At 33.4% G+C, this 17,277-nt stretch overlaps 2 protein-coding genes and 1 long non-coding RNA gene across 7 annotated transcripts; 1 reads left to right on the top strand and 2 right to left on the bottom strand.

Moving 5' to 3' along the window:
* The first annotated feature begins 5,464 nt into the window (after positions 1-5,464).
* On the top strand, positions 5,465-9,267 carry LOC130731099 (uncharacterized). Of its 5 annotated transcripts, none has more exons than XR_009016570.1 (5): positions 5,465-5,643; positions 6,989-7,067; positions 7,621-8,026; positions 8,531-8,651; positions 9,036-9,267. It is a non-coding gene; the product is annotated as an uncharacterized LOC130731099 (long non-coding RNA). The 5 variants fall into 5 exon arrangements; XR_009016572.1 differs by having other exon boundaries at positions 5,465-6,864; XR_009016573.1 differs by having other exon boundaries at positions 5,465-7,067; positions 7,621-7,692; positions 7,876-8,026.
* A 607-nt stretch (positions 9,268-9,874) lies between these two features.
* On the bottom strand, positions 9,875-11,422 carry LOC130731097 (uncharacterized). The gene is made up of 2 exons (XM_057583283.1): positions 11,158-11,422; positions 9,875-10,281 (listed from the first exon to the last, which is right to left on the bottom strand). The coding sequence occupies exons 1-2, from the start codon at positions 11,305-11,307 to the stop codon at positions 9,910-9,912; spliced, it is 522 nt and encodes a 173-aa protein (XP_057439266.1). The 5' UTR covers positions 11,308-11,422; the 3' UTR covers positions 9,875-9,909.
* A 1,312-nt stretch (positions 11,423-12,734) lies between these two features.
* Positions 12,735-16,841, bottom strand: LOC130731096 (U1 small nuclear ribonucleoprotein A). Its single transcript, XM_057583282.1, has 5 exons — positions 16,662-16,841; positions 16,406-16,578; positions 14,936-15,029; positions 14,308-14,396; positions 12,735-13,213 (listed from the first exon to the last, which is right to left on the bottom strand). Exons 1-5 carry the CDS (start codon positions 16,744-16,746, stop codon positions 12,929-12,931), a joined length of 726 nt encoding a protein of 241 aa, XP_057439265.1. The 5' UTR covers positions 16,747-16,841; the 3' UTR covers positions 12,735-12,928.
* Between the last annotated feature and the right edge of the window lie 436 nt (positions 16,842-17,277).

Here is a 17,277-nt window from a genome sequence, read left to right as displayed (position 1 = left end):
TTTAATCAAAGCTTTTGAATATAAAAGTTAATGGCTGGGATATAGCTGCAGGGGCTGGATGGAAAAAAGTGTTGAAGAGGATCCAAATTCGTGGCTTTGCGCAACAAGAGTCCTGAACAACAAAAAAGGAAGAACAAGGTTAGCTGGTTAGAGATAAAGGGTGAGCTATTTCACTTATTTGATTTTAAAAACCAAATCTTTAAAAAAAAATACTAAATCAATCTAAATCATTTATTCTTTAATTTTAAGAATTTAATGTGTATGCGCCGTCATGTAAACTTTATTTACACAGTCACCCAATTGAATTTCGCCACATCATCAAATATATTCTTGTTTTAATTAAAATTTAAGGTGAAAGTTATTATTCTACATACGTGGCATGTTGTGTATATCCACTAAACTCTAATTTTAAATTGAATTTGACGTAGAAATAAATATTAGAGTTGGTATGTAGAGGGTTTTTCAAAAGTGTTCCCTAAACATCTATTTATATACAGAATACAGTGAATAGTGTAACAAACTCGAAGAGAATCATGCAACAAATATTATCTTATAATAGTTAATAATTACTTTAATTAGATATCTTTATTTTTTTATATTAGGTGAAAACATTAAGCTTTATCATTTTATTCAATAACAAATCTATATACTATATAAAAGAAAAACGTTATCAACAAGCATTAGACACATGACATTCCAAGGTTCACTCTCATCCCACTCCCCTCACTGGCTGACAAGTGTCACAACTACAACAATTCACACAAATTTATTAATTGCACTGATATCTCTATAATTTAGTTTTGTTGTCCCCCATTAAATGTAATTTTCAAAATCATTTCCTATAAATCAATCTTCTTATTGTTGATTTCATCTCAAATTCAAAAGGTGTTTTTGCCATCTTATTGTGCAAGTTTTTAGTTTCAACCTTCTCATATCAAAAGGTATTTTTTCGCACTTTCTATTCATTTTACCTGTTAGATCTGAATTTTTTCCGTTTTTCCCACTATCCATTCAATTGAACTGTTAGATCTGAATTTTCTCTGTTAACTAATACTGAGTTTTTGGCTTTTTCAATTGCAGTTGTTGAATTGACAACAAAAGGTATTTTTTCGCACTTTCTATTCAATTGACATATTAGATCTGAATTTTTTCCGGTTTTCCCACTATCCATTCAATTGAACTGTTAGATCTGAATTTTTTTCGTTAACTAATACAGAGTTTTTGGCTTTTTCAATTGCAGTCGTTGAATTAACAACAAAAAGGTATTTTTTTAAACAAACTTTTCATATCAATCGAAATTTTTGAATGCAAATTTTTATCAATCAACCTTCTCATATCAAAAGGCCTTTTTTCCCACTTTCTATTCAATTGACCTGTTAGATCTGAATTTTTTCTGTAAACTAATAATTAGTTTTTGTCTTTTTCTATTGTAGTTGATGATTACCAACAAAATGTATTGAAAGTTGTCAAGAAGGAGAAATAAACTTTTGAAGTTGTCAAGAAGGAGAAGATATGAGGAAATTATGTTCCTGTTTTTTGATGTGGATTTCGTTTTGACCATACGTGGTCTAGATTTAATTTTCTTTGTTGACCTATATCATTATCGTTGTTTTGAAGTCTGCTGGCCATAAGTGGTCTAAACTCAATATCCATTTTTCTTGGTCTAGTTGCCTATTTTGATGTCTTTGCCTGACAATTAGTACTTTCAATAAATTATTCGGATTATGGAATTCGCAAGTACTTCTGAGTTCGATTTCAATTTATTATGTTTGATGAAGAATACCTTCCAAAAAACATCAGATTTAAATTATTGTTCAATATATAAAAATCATTTACGAAAACCATTTTTTAAAAATATTGTAAATTTAATCATTCAATTTGGTGAGTCTAATTTGAAGGAGAAAATTAAAGTTGGGTAAATGCATTTCCTTTCTAAAAAAAAAAACTCAAAAAAAGGTTTTAATATTGTAAAAATAAATTGATAGCTTAAAATCCACAAATTAAGGACCTAATGTGTATATATTCTCCTTACATAATTAACTATTATTCTTTATTGCTGAATAAATATAAAAAAGGAAATGATGACCTATATCAGGTTCAAATTGAGGATTTAGTTAATACATTATGTTTTCTTGCATTAATTTAAAAAAGGAAAATGATTGATTATTCCTTGCCTAAATTAACTTTAAATCAGGGGAAAAACTTTGGGCATTAATGTTTGATTGATTTCAAGTTCAAAATAAAAGAATTTCGTTATTCAATGTGAGATTTTTGATAAATAATCACTATTTCCTTAATTAGATACAAATTTTCGTTTTTTAATATTTTATAAAAAAACTGAATTAACACATTTTATTATTCAAAATCAAATATCACTATTATTTGCTTCAAGTTAAAAAAAAATATGGAAAAATTCTATATCAGAGCTTCACTAAGGAAAATCAACGTGTCAAGTTAAAAAAAAAATTTATACATGAGTATGACGTTAAAAATATACACTCAACATTTTACTTAATTTTTTTAACAACATATTGAGTGTTGGGTTAAAATCTACATTATTAACTTAAATAAGAAAATTAAATTAAATGAGAAATATTGAGTTTTTCTTTTTAGTTTTGAGAAATAAAATGCATTTACTTAACTTAATTTTTTCATACTCACCAAATTTTGATAATCAAATTTGGAATGTTTTTAAAAAATGATAGTATTTTTAACGTAATCAATCATTGCCCATTCAATAAACATAATCACCTTAATTATCATTTAACATTAATTGGTTTTTTTTTAAATATTGATTGTTGAGTTAAATCAGGTAATTAAATTAAATTAAATTTTAAAAATATAAACGACAAATTATATGCATTAATATCGTTGACTGATTTGTTAAAAATCATGATACAAATTACTTTTGTTACATTAATTACAATCATTTAATTATTTAAGTATTGCTTATTTTGCATTAATTAAGTGTAATAATCATAATAAGACATATATAAACCGAAATCATATAATGCATAAAACAATACGAATCACTTGATTTTAATGCTTAAATTTTTTTATAAAATTAATTTATAAAAATTAATTCATATCATAATTCTGCCAAAATTACTTTAATGCATTAATGAAATGAATATACCTTATTGGGCGGCAGCATTATTTTTAAACGTTGTAATTAGCCAAAATCTGCGTAAAAAGTCATTTTCACCTATATTTAAATATGAATGTAACTAATTCATTTAATATAATTTGTAATTAATGCATTTAAGAAAACCGTTTTTCACATAAAGTTAATTTGTATCATGATTTTTAAAAAATCACTCAACGTAATTAATTTATTAAATTTCGTAGGAAATAAAATTACATTAAATGTTGGTGGTCAATACCTTTAAACTCTTTTGTCCAATTACAATAAATAAATCAAAATGATGGTGGTTAATGCATTTAACCTATTTTATGTATAAAGAGAATTTTTAGCAAAATATCATGTGATTTTTAATTTATTTCCATTAAAAAAAGGAAACGGTTGTACGTACCAATTTTTTTTTGACTATGTACCTATATTGATTATGGGGATTTGATTTTTGTGGTACTGAATAAAACTGTTTTAATTCTCCATATTGTTGTTTTTAATGCTTGACTTTTTAGTCATTTAAATTTAAACTAAGAACCATAAAATTGAAGGAATGAAAATCAGCAAAAAGTCTTCCTCAAATTTGACTTCTTACATAGCTTTTACAAATTATAAAACCGGAATTATTCAAAGGAATTGATTTAATTTATTTTGATTAGATCTATCTTAATTCTCCAAAATAAACAATATTTAACATTTTGTTTTTGCAAGGCATTCTGCAAAATCTTGGATTTATTTTACTGTTCATGTGTTGACATTGGTGGGTTATACAACGTTTATTATTTAACATTTTTAAGTTGGTCTATTCACATACATATTTGAACTTATTCTCTGTTATACAACTATTCTACATATATATTTACACAATAATCTTAATAACCGTGCAACGCACGGGGTAAAAATGCTAGTATTAGAATAAAGACTGAAAAAAAAATTGCCTTCATAAAATTTGAGCTGTTTCCTCGCTTTGAAAATGGAAAATGCTTCATGTCAACTAGTTTATGAATTGCAAAGATTAACTTTATCTAAGCCTTGAAATAAGTACTGCAAGATTTTATCAGATAATTTCCATACTAGGCAATTGCTCCATGCTAAAAGGAGTTGTAACAATGCTGCTGATTTTATGTCCAAATTGGCACTTTCTTTTATTGATTATGTATGGTTTGGGGAGGGATCAAGTGGTCTAAGGAGGTGTTTGTTTCACGGATTGGAAAATGATACCCGAGAATCTTGTTCCCGGGAATGTTATGATGGGAATGTTATTCCCAGACATCTTTAAAAAATTCGTTTGGTTCACAAAATCAGTTTCTGGGAATCTTTTTTAATATTCCTGGGTATAATTATAATATATATTTGGTTCAAAATGTATATTCCTGGGAATAGATAGTAAAATTCTTAAAATACCCTTCGCGGTAAAAGACATGGGTAGTGGTTAGTTGGTAGTGGGTAGTGGCAATTCAGAGATTTCACACCAAAAATCTCATTCCCTTCTATTCAGGATTCAACTTACCCACCTCTTCATCATGGGAATGAGAAATGCTTCTGGATGGGCATATGACTTACCCAGGAATGAAAGATACCTGAGAATATTTTTTTCAAATCTGCTACCAAACACTGGAATGTAGATTCCGGCCCAAACATTCCCGGGAATCCTTTTCCAATCCGTGAAACAAACGCCCCCTAAGGGAAAGTTATGTTAGATGATTGTATGGCTCTCACTCATTCCCCTTCTATTTGAATGAAGTACTTATTTAACGTCAAAAAAGAAAAAAAAAACTTGTTATTTAAAAGTTCCTTTTTTAATTTTATAAAATTATTTTCCTATATATTTGTTATTATTTATTTTAAAATGTTACTTAGATAGTTTCTATCTTGCTCAAAAAACAATTTTACATTGATTTATCCAAACATATGAAAATATTTTTCATAGTCGTTGAGGTGGACAAAATCTGATTTCAAATTTTAATTTATTTTCTGTTTAAAAAGATAATATTTTGTGATTTAATTATTTTGATGAGTTTAAGAAATTATTTGTTATTAAATAAGATGATAATATATTATTAAATAAAGCATGTTACAGTACGGATGCATAAGAAGTAAATTTTGAAAAATTAATTAATAGAATAAAAAGATATTTGAATGTTTTCCTTAATTTGTCTATTTAGATTTACTCCAGATTTCATTTTAAAAAAAAAAAGATTTACTCCAGATTTTTAGCGTTAAGAAAAAAGATTTAAAATGAAAATAGAATGAAGACGCGTGGCGTGAGAAACACGCTTGTGTTATTTTGTGCTTAATCTTTAAGCACAGTAACGTTATAAATAAACACTTGTCTTGTCCAGTTCAGTTCGAAGAAAGAAAATATAGCGGTTGGAACCACAAAGCGAAAACGTTGTTGCCTTTGTCCCTGAGCGAGCGGTTGGAGATGGCGCGAACAAGAATCAGAGTCAGAGAGAGAGAGAGAGGGAAAGCGTTCATGGCTTCTGGTTGTTTCAACAGAGAGCGAGAGAGGGGTAACTTTCTGAGATTAATGAATGAATGTGTTTGGCTTTCAATTTAGGGTTTCTCTTTCTTTCTTCTCTGTGCCCGATTACGGATTCTTCGTCATGTTTCTCCATCGCTTTTCTGATTTAGGGTTTCTCTCCAAGATCGATTATGGACCCTGTTGCCTTTGTCCCTGTCCCTGTTTTTTTTTGCATTCGGATGATGGTAGTTACATGGCTGAGCCTTCTTTCAGTCTCTAAAGGGCTTCCCCTTTCAGAGTATGCAAGTCCCTAAAAACGAGATGGGTAAGATGACCCTAAAGTGGCGAGAAGGATAATTTCGATTGCGGACCCATTGTCGCTGTCCCTTTTCGGATGATGGTAATTTGAGGGCGCTAAGCCTTCTTGGCGTGCCTAAAGGGCTTCCCCTTTCTGAGCATGCAAGTCCCTAAAACGATATGGTGAATATGTCCCTTAAATCCCGAGACTGGTAATTTCGATTGCCGACCCTTGCTGCCTTTGTCGCTGTCCCTTTTCGGATAATGAATATGTCCCTTAAGTCTCGATAATGGTAATTTCGATTGCCGACCCATGTTGCCTTTGTTGCTGTCCCTTTTCGGATGACTGGTAATTTCGATTGCCGACCCATGTTGCCTTTGTTGCTGTCCCTTTTCGGATGAATGGTAATTTCGATTGCTGACCCATGTTGCCTTTGTCGCTGTCCCTTTTCGGATGATGAATATGTCCCTCAAGTCCCGATAATGGTAATTTCGATTGCCGACCCTTGTTGCATTTGTCGCTGTCCCTTTTCGGATGATGAATATGTCCCTTAAGTCCCAATAATGGTAATTTCGATTCCCGACCCTTGTTGCCTTTGTCGCTGTCCCTTTTGGGATGATGGTAATTTGAGGGCGCTAAGCCTTCTTGGGGGGCTTAAAGGCTTCCACTTTATGAGTATGCAAGTCCCTAAAACGATATGATGAATATGTCCCTTAAGTCCGAGTGTGTTGGTGGGTTTGTTGAATTTCCAATGTAAGATAGTTAAGACTAGGAGATATAGATAGATCATAGGATCATATGCTTCAATGATATTTTGAATGAACCAATAACATCTCTGCCTTTTTACTTCTAATTTTCACGATGTTAGGAATGCACTAACTTGCACCTTGTATTCCCTTCTCTTGATCTCGAGTTTTGTTTAATTAGACAATATATGGTTTGGTTGTAGTCTACCTGGCATCATCATAAGAGGTTTTCTTCAGCTGCTTTTCTACATTTTTTAAATTTTGTTTAGGTCTATGTCAAGTTTCTTGGTTGTTTTTATTTCCTGTCTGTTTATCTTATGCTTTGCATTGATTCCCTTTATTGTTGATAGGTTGGATTTCTCTATCTGAGATATGTTGCTGATCCAAAGTCTCTGGAGCTGGTTTGAACCATATATAAAGGATGCTGAGGTATGAGAATATGGTTATTATCTTTATAGCCCCAGTAGTCTATCGTCCAATGACATTTATTAGGGTTTTTGATCTATTGTCTCTTTCTTCCTACTGTGCTCTGATAATTATATTTGTTTTTTTCTTCATTATTTGACTTAAAATAAATCGACTGTTGACTTTTTTGCATTTACATGTACTTCCCCCATGACTGAAATTGGATTTTATCTACAAGGATTTTGATCAAGGTGCTGGAACTTTGATGTCACACACCTTTAATTCTTTGTAATATTCTATTTTCTACTTGGCTAACCACTATTTATAGTTGCTTCATATGGAACTATGCAAATAGCATGCCGTGTCAATATTTTTTGTGTGACAGATGTAGTTTTAAACAAATCTATCAAGATTTTGTTATTTATGTTATATTTTGTGCGTAAATGGTCCTTTTTCTAAGTATAATAGTTTACTTGTTGGGTTTCAGTTTTCTTGAATTATCATCTATTCTTGTGATACCATCTGAAAGTGCTATGCAAGTTATTATTCATATTAAAATTATGATCCTTCATTACAGGAATTTTCTCCTGGATCTAATGGACGAATGACTACAATGGGTGTATATATCCTTGATTTGCTCCTTGGAAAGGTTCGTTGTTATTATAATATTTCTGTCTAAAGTTTACTTGGGACTTGAGAGCATAGTTCCTAGTTTAACCTCGTGGACTCATGCTTTGATTATGCTTGTAGACAATTAATTGCATTTGCATGATAAGGGCAAATAAACCCTGACCCCTTGATATAGAGATTTTTCGATGTAATGTCATACTAGGGCAATGGGAAAAAAACATTTGACTCAACTGCTGACTAGTTAAACTGAGAGTTATGTGTTCAGAGCTCTGCAACCAGAACCCAGATGCATCATTAGATTGCCAATGCAGACACGTTCGTCCTCATCCCATAATTTGGAGTAACAGAATGAGGTGCTTTCAGTATCTTTGGACATGAACATTTTACTCCTACCAATAATTTCTGATAAGTACTAGTTCAAAAGTATCTTTCTTTTTTCTTTCACGGCTTTTTTATTGTCTTTTTCTAAGATCACTACACTCTAGTTTCCGGTTAGAAAGTGAGAGTTTTTTTTCCATCTAGTTGTTTTAGAGTAGAACTTACTTTGGTCCCTGAAAGTCAGAAGTTATCAATTAATTAAGATTAGGTTGATCCCTCAAAATACGAATCCCCAGTACTTAATATCCTCCATCGAATCTGCACATCACTGACATTAGTATATCTGAACTTGGGGGATCAAATTGCTAGACATAAGGAGATTGAGAGACCAAGATTCTTTGTTTCATACTCCAATCAAATAAATAAGAAATCTTATGAGGATTGCCTGTTTTCCGCTTAATGATGTTCTTTCAATTATTGGTCTTATATCTCTTATGTGCTTTCCAACTAACTGAGGATAACTTCATTGATGATACTAGCTTTTCAAACCGGTGCTTCTGGACAAAAGCCATTTCTTTATGGACATCAACTGGGGATGCTGACCACGTTATGATTGTGGGTTCATATTTCCATTATGCTGGTGGATTTGAACCCCCTCAGGTAATTCCTTAACTGATAATTTCTTATCTTGCCTGTTTGAAAGACATTCAGCTATCTGCACAGTCATGATTATTTTTCCCATTTAAGTTGACACATTTTTGTGGGGACAAGCTTCAAGCTGCATGAATCTCTAACTCTTTCTAATATCTAACCCACTCTTCCCCCTGTGCTTTATATTCTTTACTTCTTAGTTCTTCTCACACGCCTGCGTGCAACAAAACTTGCCACTTGTGATTAAGCTTGCATAACCCATCCATGCTTCAACTAATAGTTATTGAAGAATTATGATATGATGACAAGTCTCTGCAATGTTTCATATAGTACGAAAGTGTTACCATTGCTGAAGTAAATTGAAGGTTTAATGCCGTTTACGTTTTTCTGTAGGCTGTCGATATATCTCCTAATCGTGGACGCTCTGATCCTATGTACATTGTGTACTCTAGGAAGCTCTACCGCTTGAGATAAATATGAACTGAAAGAATTTGTATCAATGTATGTGTCTACTTATCAGCAGTGACTCTGATGGGAGATTGATTCTCTTCACATTGTATGTAATTTTTTGTTTTTAAATATTTTAAAGAAATTTTTCTGAGCTATAAACTATTTTCTTGTGGCATATCAACCTATGCATTATCCAGTAGATAAATAAATTTATTGAATACACAACTTGAATTCTGATCTCTTCGTTTCTTGTACTCTAAATCATGCATTAAAAGTGGCTAGTTTACCCAAAAGATCTGGGAAGATTTTTCTTTCAGTTAATGAGAGATCTGGAAACCTCAAAATTCCAGAAGCTCTAGTTTCTTTACAGTCCCTAGTGTTGGTTGGCTTTTTTGTTTCACGCGTTCAGAGAATTAAAATACAAAGTAAAGTTGGTGTCACACGTGCATGCATGTTTAGATTGTGGATACTAGCATCAAAGGTTAAGGTAACCAACGTTTGTCATAAAAGATCCAATAGAAAAAACTAGAAACCACTGACAATTTGACATGGAATAACCCTGCTCTGAGGAAAGCTAGAATCAGGATTATATTAGTGTTATCTAGTTTTATTTTGGAAGATCTCTTGCTGGACCACTTGTTAACCACTATCAAGAGAGAACTAGAAAAGGAATATTTGTACTAGTGAAGAAGATTGATTTTAAAGAGAAAGAGTACATCTTCTACAATTGGTTTTAATGTTCGAATCAATCATGGAGGGAAGCTTATGTAAGTTGCGTCCGAGCTCCATAATTGATTCTGAAGAAAGATAAGCTAATTCAAATATGCTCTAATTGGAAGGTCCTCTGAGTTTTTTGGGAGGAAAATGGATCAAACCCAACCCCGTTTGTAGCGGCTGAAGAGGTCTTCTGTTTTAGCATTTTTGTAGGCACTACAGGCAATGAGATAGACCCAGATAAGGACCACAACAGCCACAACCAAGATGACATTGGCTTTCCTCCACTCTTTTCTGAGGTTCCCAAGTAGACCTGCCTTGCATGCATTGCAGTTGTAGGCTTGTAGCAGAGCTGGTTCTGGTAATTGTTCCATATGTAGCAGTCTGGGTCTGCCATAGGATTCACAGGGCTTATGCAAAGTATTGGGTTCACATAATTGTACTCACAAGCAGTTGGAGGTTTACAACACCCTGACTGTTAAACCAATAGAAGGAATTGAATTAACAAGAGTAATGAAAAGTTTTGTTTTCCAAGGAAAAAGTAAAGACAGGACTATGACAAAGAAGAGAGTTAAAGCAAACAAATCTAAATACAGAGGCCACAAGCTGGCAACAATAGCAAGACTTTTATTATCATGTGCAATAGAAACAAAAAAGATGAACTTAACTATTCTTGGCTAATTAGTTTATTCTGATATAAAATTTCACAATTTCTCTTTAAGTGAACCAGTTAGTTGCTTTTTCAGCTGGTATAGACCTTTTCTAAGGGCACAACCATACTTCCTATTCTAGTACCAGGTTATCCTGCTTCAATTACAGTTAGTGTCAATCTGATCTTACAAAAAAACTATGATGTGGAAAATCCATGCAATTTAAAACCCATCAGTGAAAGTAACAGTTTATTTATCCTCCATGCATAATGTGAACTCCTATGTATGATTCTAACTTCTAAGAACTCTCAAGATCAGCAATTAAAAGTTTTTTGAGTATATAACATGGTGACATGTTAGTGCATGTTTGGAAAACAAATCGCAGTGAAGGTAAAATCACATTGGACAGTCGATAAGCTAAAGAAAATTGTTTTTGTCTACTGTGATTTTGACCCAAGCATATATTTTTATAACAGCAGTAATAATCTATATCTAGTTTGTTTCTAGGGAAGAAATAGAAAACCACTGGCTGATCTGTGAGGAAGAAAGAACTTGATTTGCAGTGCAACTGAAAGTAGAGTTGTGCTCAGTAAATTGAAAGAAGAAACACTAATAATAACTGACAGAGCTGTCCCTTTTCGGATGATGAATATGCCCCTTAAGTTCCGATAATGATAATTTCGATTGCCGACCCTTGTTACCTTTGTCGCTGTCCCTTTTCGGATGATGGGTAGAGAGAAGACTAAAAGGGACGGAGTCGTGGAGGAGCAGATATATGAAGATGCTGGTCCAGGGATATAATTTGTGGAAGTGGAAGGGGTTCTCTTTCTTTTGTTGAAGTGGAACTTCATATCTCAGTTGTGAAATGATATTAGTTTTTATAGTGTAAGCGGTAGTTAAAATTGTAATTCTTCCTCTATTTGAAAGTGACATGCTTCACTCTGTTTCTCGAAGAAGATGCATGTTTCAAATCAATAGCTTTACATATGAACAAGACAGGGAGCCCAATTAGCATATCATTACCTCATATAGCGTCAGAGACAATGTGTTAAGAGGCAATGTGTTAAGAGGCCAGGAAAGGAAGGACCAAGGAGGAGAAACCCATGTTGGAGAAGGGGAGCACGCGCAAATGGTTAAGTGACATTCGAGAGCCGACAAATTTGCACGTGCCCTGCTTCTCCAACAAGGAGCTTCTCTACCGGTAATTAGGACTGCACACACCTTCAGCTTGATAAGAGTGGTTGTGAAATGAAACTGTGAAGGTTGAAACTTGAGCAACACAAAGGAAAAGGGTCAGTATTTATTGGTGCAACTTAACTTTTTAGAAGGAGAAAATATTTTTAATTTTTTAATTTTTATTATCTAAGATAAAAGTGCACATGAGTGAAACTTGAGCTAAAATCTAACTATTGTTGCCAAACTTTATGGAGACAAACTTGAGGAATTACGCTACGTGAAAAAAGCCAACGACCTCTTTGCTTATCTGAGATTCACTTCAAGCCTTCTGAAGTTCCTTTTGTACTAAAAAATCATATCTAATGCTAGCTTTTGGATAAAGGATTTTGGGTCCCACATGCTTCATTGGGGAAGAATTGGATGGCGCAAGCAAGCAAAATGAAGAAGAATAATGTACGAGTGCATGTAGTTGTAGGCTTTGCGTGTTGGGGGCAAGTGTTGAACATGGCATGTGGGAGAAAGTTGGGAACCTCCCTAGGTAGATATGATTCCCTATACTAAGTGCAATAGTTCCTTTACCATTTACCCCTAAAAGTTATGGGTAGTTTAACAGAGGCCATGCTCTGTGTTGTGGAAGAACATTGATTCTAGATGAAGTCATTACCAAATGAAAATCTAAGGGCTTCAATATTGGCGTGTGCATACTTTTGATTTAGTCATGCACACGTATTGGTTAAAGTCACTCAACTCTATCATGCTCCCACACAGCTAAAATTCTACATCACTTCCTGTTTTTTACCATGCTTCAGAAAAAAAGGAACATGAACCCACTAAAAAAGAACTTCCTTATCCTGATAATCTTTCAACTCATTTGCTCGAATCTGAACACAGTCACATGGCAAAAACAAATAATTGTTAACAGGCATTCACTGTCAGTGTGGAGCTAATGCCATTACCTTGTTCTGTTTTCATTCTAAGTCACCGGAACCATGCATCTCAAATTGATGAAACCAATTAAGTTGATCCATCAGTCTTCATCAAGTAAGACAAATGCAAAATCTAGAGAAAGGGGCATAATTTGTAATGGATATACTTGAACCGGTTAGTAATGAATTAAATACAGATTTTTTTATAAAAATGTGAAAGTTATTTTCTAAACTGTAACCATTACACAAATCAAAGCTGCTACGGGTAAACACCAATAAAGACGATACACCATTACATTAGATAGATTAAAAATTGTCGAAGATATATGATTCCTGCCCTTCTCGTACCATAAGTTGAAGAAACCTCTATCTATTTCTTGGCATAAGTTATCAACATAGGGTTTTGTGGGGTTATCTTGAAACCTTGCAGGGCCTGCATGGCCACTGTGGATTGCATCTCATCTCCATATTCCACAAAGGCAATACCTGGCTTTGTTTCAACCATTCTAACTTCCTTGAATCCAGGATATTGAAGAAAGAGCATTTGCAGCATCATGGGAGTTGTCTCATTGGGAAGATTCTGAATGAAGAGAATATTATTGGGAGGCGCAGGAGCCTCAGGTACCATAGATTTTAAACCACCTGGATAAGGTATCTGGGAGAGATGATATATTAGAAAGGGCAAGCAACAAATGTAGAAGTAGCTAATGTAGTGTCTGGTATGCTTACATAACAGAATGGAATACAATTTAATAATGTCTTGTAAACGCAATCAGTAATTATAGAATAGAACAGAGCCATATGTATTGTTCTGTTTTCAAGACATAAATGAACAAAACAGAACAATGTCTTCAATTACATATATCCTTATTCTGATTAACGTTTAGTTGGGTTAGTACATGGATTCTATCTCAATATGTTTCCGGAGCATTTTGACTCTTCAAATACATCTTTTACCAAACTTGAACTAAAAAAGTTGAGGAAGAAATAAGATAAATAAATTGTAATAATAATCTGTAATGGTTACTGCTTGGTAAAGAAGAAAATTTGGTGAGTTTTGTAGCTTTTCTTCTTTGGTGATGAGTGATGACGTGCTGTTGTGAAAAGTGTGAAGTAATTAAAGAGAAGAAATGAATGGAGTGAGAGAAGGAAAAGGGATTGCAGTGAGATTACTGAAATGGGGAGACTGTTCAAGCCGCATAACCTTAGGAGCAGTAGAAGAATGATGAGTGGTACTTTGTCAATAAAAAGTTATTAATAGTGTTCTACTATGTTTTCATTGATTCAACCCCTTTTTAAGGAACCATCGTGTACCATTTTTTGACTCTTATGTCCAGTTATGTTCCATTTTTAAGAAATACAAAACATAGAATAGAATCCATATGCCATGTTCTTAACTGTCTACCAAACACTAAGTAAACATGGTTGCCATGAAGAACATGAAACAAAATTGTTCATCTTTTTGGTGTATTTGAATAATTTGCTTTGAAACAAGATAGAGTATGACCTTAATTTCTGCCTATCTCACTTTTTTACTGGAAGAAATTTTCTTTGTTTTCTATTCCTGAAGGCTTCTTCTACCAGAAAATCAAAAATATGTTTGAAAGGCAAAAAAAGAGACAAAGTACTATAAAATAGAAAGAACTCTAAAGTTGCTCAACTCAAATGACACAAAGGACTAGCATACTAATGGATTGTTAACATGATCATTGACCAAAAATGTAAATTAAAACAGCAGAAGAAACTTACAGGTGTTGCACCATAAGCACCAGGATAAGCAGGATTAAGACCCATCCCAGCTAAATTAGCATCATTTTGGTCCTTCCGTTTTTTGTTGCCTGCAACAAAATGAAACAAGGTGACTCACATTTATTGATTACATAATGCATTAAATAAAACAAGTAACCTTATATGGTCCATACTACACAGCTTTTGAGCAAAAGAGTTGCATCCATCCTTGATGCTCAAAAGTATTGTATAAGACTATCCCAAGCAGGGGGATACATAAAATTACACAAATTGGTGAAATACAAAACTACACTTGCCTTAGGTGCCTAGAGGTAGGTGAGAGTCACAGTTCACGTTTATTATAACTTTTCCTTCTTCGATATTATCAATTACAAAAGTGTGAAATCGATTTGAACCCTAAAGGGCCCTCCTCCAACCCAAAAAAAAAAGGAAAAAGTACAAATCATTTAGTTTAAAGGGGGAGACAATTCCACGAAATCTATTGGCCCTTACTGTCATTAATGGGCATTTAGTGCCTTGGGCCCCAATTTAGAAGAGGAAATAAGCTTTAGTTTACTTTGTTTTTGTTCAAATGTGGGTTCAAACATACAGTTTAATATCCATTAAAAAAAAGCTCAGAGTGTTGTACCTTTGTCCTCATGCCTCTTACGTTTTTCCCTAGGAACAAAAGTACCATCCGCTTTTGCTATGATATCAGATTTAGCCTTTGCATACTGTATTCTCTGCATAGAACAGGGGGAAAAACAGCATATTTGAATCAGTAGCAGTGACTAAAGAGAAAAATTATGAAAACATTTCTAATAAGGACTTGTTGAATTAAATGTCCAAGCAATCTATCATGTCAAGCTAATAAGGCCATTGAACCATATCACATCACATGCTAGCAAATATATCATATTTACGGACAATTAAAACCCCACCAGCACAAAGAGAGCTAGAAATAGCATTGATGGTTGTAGCAGAAAATGATATAAAAACAACTTGCATAGCCTGAGAACATTCAGATAAAAATATTCGTTGATTTACCAAAGCCACATCATGAAGACATATCGCGCACCACAAAAAACTATTTTTTTTTTTTTCCTCTGCTGAATAAATCCAAAATCTGATATGATCCATGAACTTGCGGTTACAGCTTGTTCAATAGAACCCACCAATAGTTAGTTGCAAATTGCAATTATTGTCGACTCCAAATTATGATCACAAGATAACTTTACATAATTACATGCAATGTTCTGTTAAGAGCTCAAATCCTAGAATCCCTATTCCGGGAAGGGCTTCACCTAATCACCACCTTCAGCCCAACAATTAACCTCAGCCATGCATGTTGGTAATCCCCATTCATAAACAAACAAATAAACTAGTTCAATAGAATTATAGTGAAATTTTTCCATTGGGACCTATTGATAGTTTACTTAGCTCAAAATGGCAAACCGCTGAAGATTCTTTATCAAATTAATCACAATTGTAGTTAATGGATCCTCAGCATTAAGGATAAACATCAAGACGTTGTGATCAGCTAGTCCTTAGCATCAGTCTTTAAAAGAGTCCTCCTAGACTATTTCTATAACTAAAATCCATTGTTCCAACCAAGAAGACATCTTGCTATTTTGTTCGGTGAGGAGAGGTGAGGGACCGGCAGCCTAACTGATAAAAAGAACTTACACCAGTAACTGCATAGCAAACACGATAGCCACTTGACACAAGGCAATAGCCATTTCGTGCTACATTTGACATGTTCAGACATTCGACATTTCGACTTCTTCCTATCATCTTATAGTCCATTTCAAATGAATAATCTAACATCTATTGAGGAGAATAGAGTTGCTACTAGATAAGGCAATGTTCTAGAAAGCTGTTCTTCTCTTTCTCTAATCATGTGGGCACATAAGTTATGCTAAATTTCTAACAATTTTCTGACATGAAACCTAAGCCAAGATGACGATTGTTATCGATTTCAAGTCTAATAAGTAGCATTATTAAATATTAGAAGCAAACAAAACCACATAATTCTACCTAGTGAAGTTACTCCTAATTAAAACTACACCAAACACAACAAATAAATAAATAGTAGAAAACAAGTGTATATGGTAGGTACCATGGGCTTGTCATAGAAGGGGAAACCTTGCATTTGCCTAAGTGCATTGGAAGCAGAAGAGAGATCTTCAAAGACCACCCAAGCTTGACCCTTGTGCTTGAGCGTCTTGGCAGCGAACACCTCAAGTATCTTCCCGAACTGACTGAAAACAGCGTGCAAAGATTTCTTCAACTCTGCATCCAAAAAACTGAATTATCAAAACAAGAAGAACATGCGTTGATTCGAAGAAACAGGAAACAGGGAATGAAGAATAGACCTTCAATCTTAATCTTTTCATTAAGGTTGTTGATGTAGATGGTGTTGTTCTGAGGGGTTTCAGGACCCGCGTTCGCTTCTGTCATTGTGAATGGAAAACAAACTCGGCTTCTCCGCGACCGAAACCCTAAGCCACTGCCGGAGACGACGCTGCTTCAAAGCCTACAACAAATGTGTTTGGGCTCTGGGCCTTCTTCTGCTATGGGCCTAAAATATATTTTTCATCCTTGTAAAATTCGTAATGGTTAATTTTAATTCCTGTCAAAAAAAAAATATATATATATATATATATATATTTGTTTTTAGCTCTCATAAAATGCAAAAGTCATGTGATCTTTTTAGTCAACAAAAGTCATCTTATTTATTCATGAGTGAGTGACTAGAAAGTATGTTTTTTGTGTTATTTTGCACTAAAAAGATGGAGTTGAGTATTAAAAAAAAGAAAAAAAATTCTCTTAGTAGTAACTAAATGACTTGGATTGACCAATAGAGTCAAGTATAACGGGTAGATAGTAGAGTTTATTAAACATATAGTTAAGAGTAAAGTAAGGATCATAATTATTAATAGTATTTATCTACTTTCATAAAGTCAATAAGTTAAATCAATCAATGATTAT

This window comes from Lotus japonicus, chromosome 1, assembly GCF_012489685.1.
Source record: "Lotus japonicus ecotype B-129 chromosome 1, LjGifu_v1.2".
NCBI classification, from domain to species: Eukaryota; Viridiplantae; Streptophyta; class Magnoliopsida; order Fabales; family Fabaceae; genus Lotus; species Lotus japonicus.
Note: the sequence above shows the minus strand (reverse complement) of the source record. Positions and strands in the feature narration are given on the sequence as shown.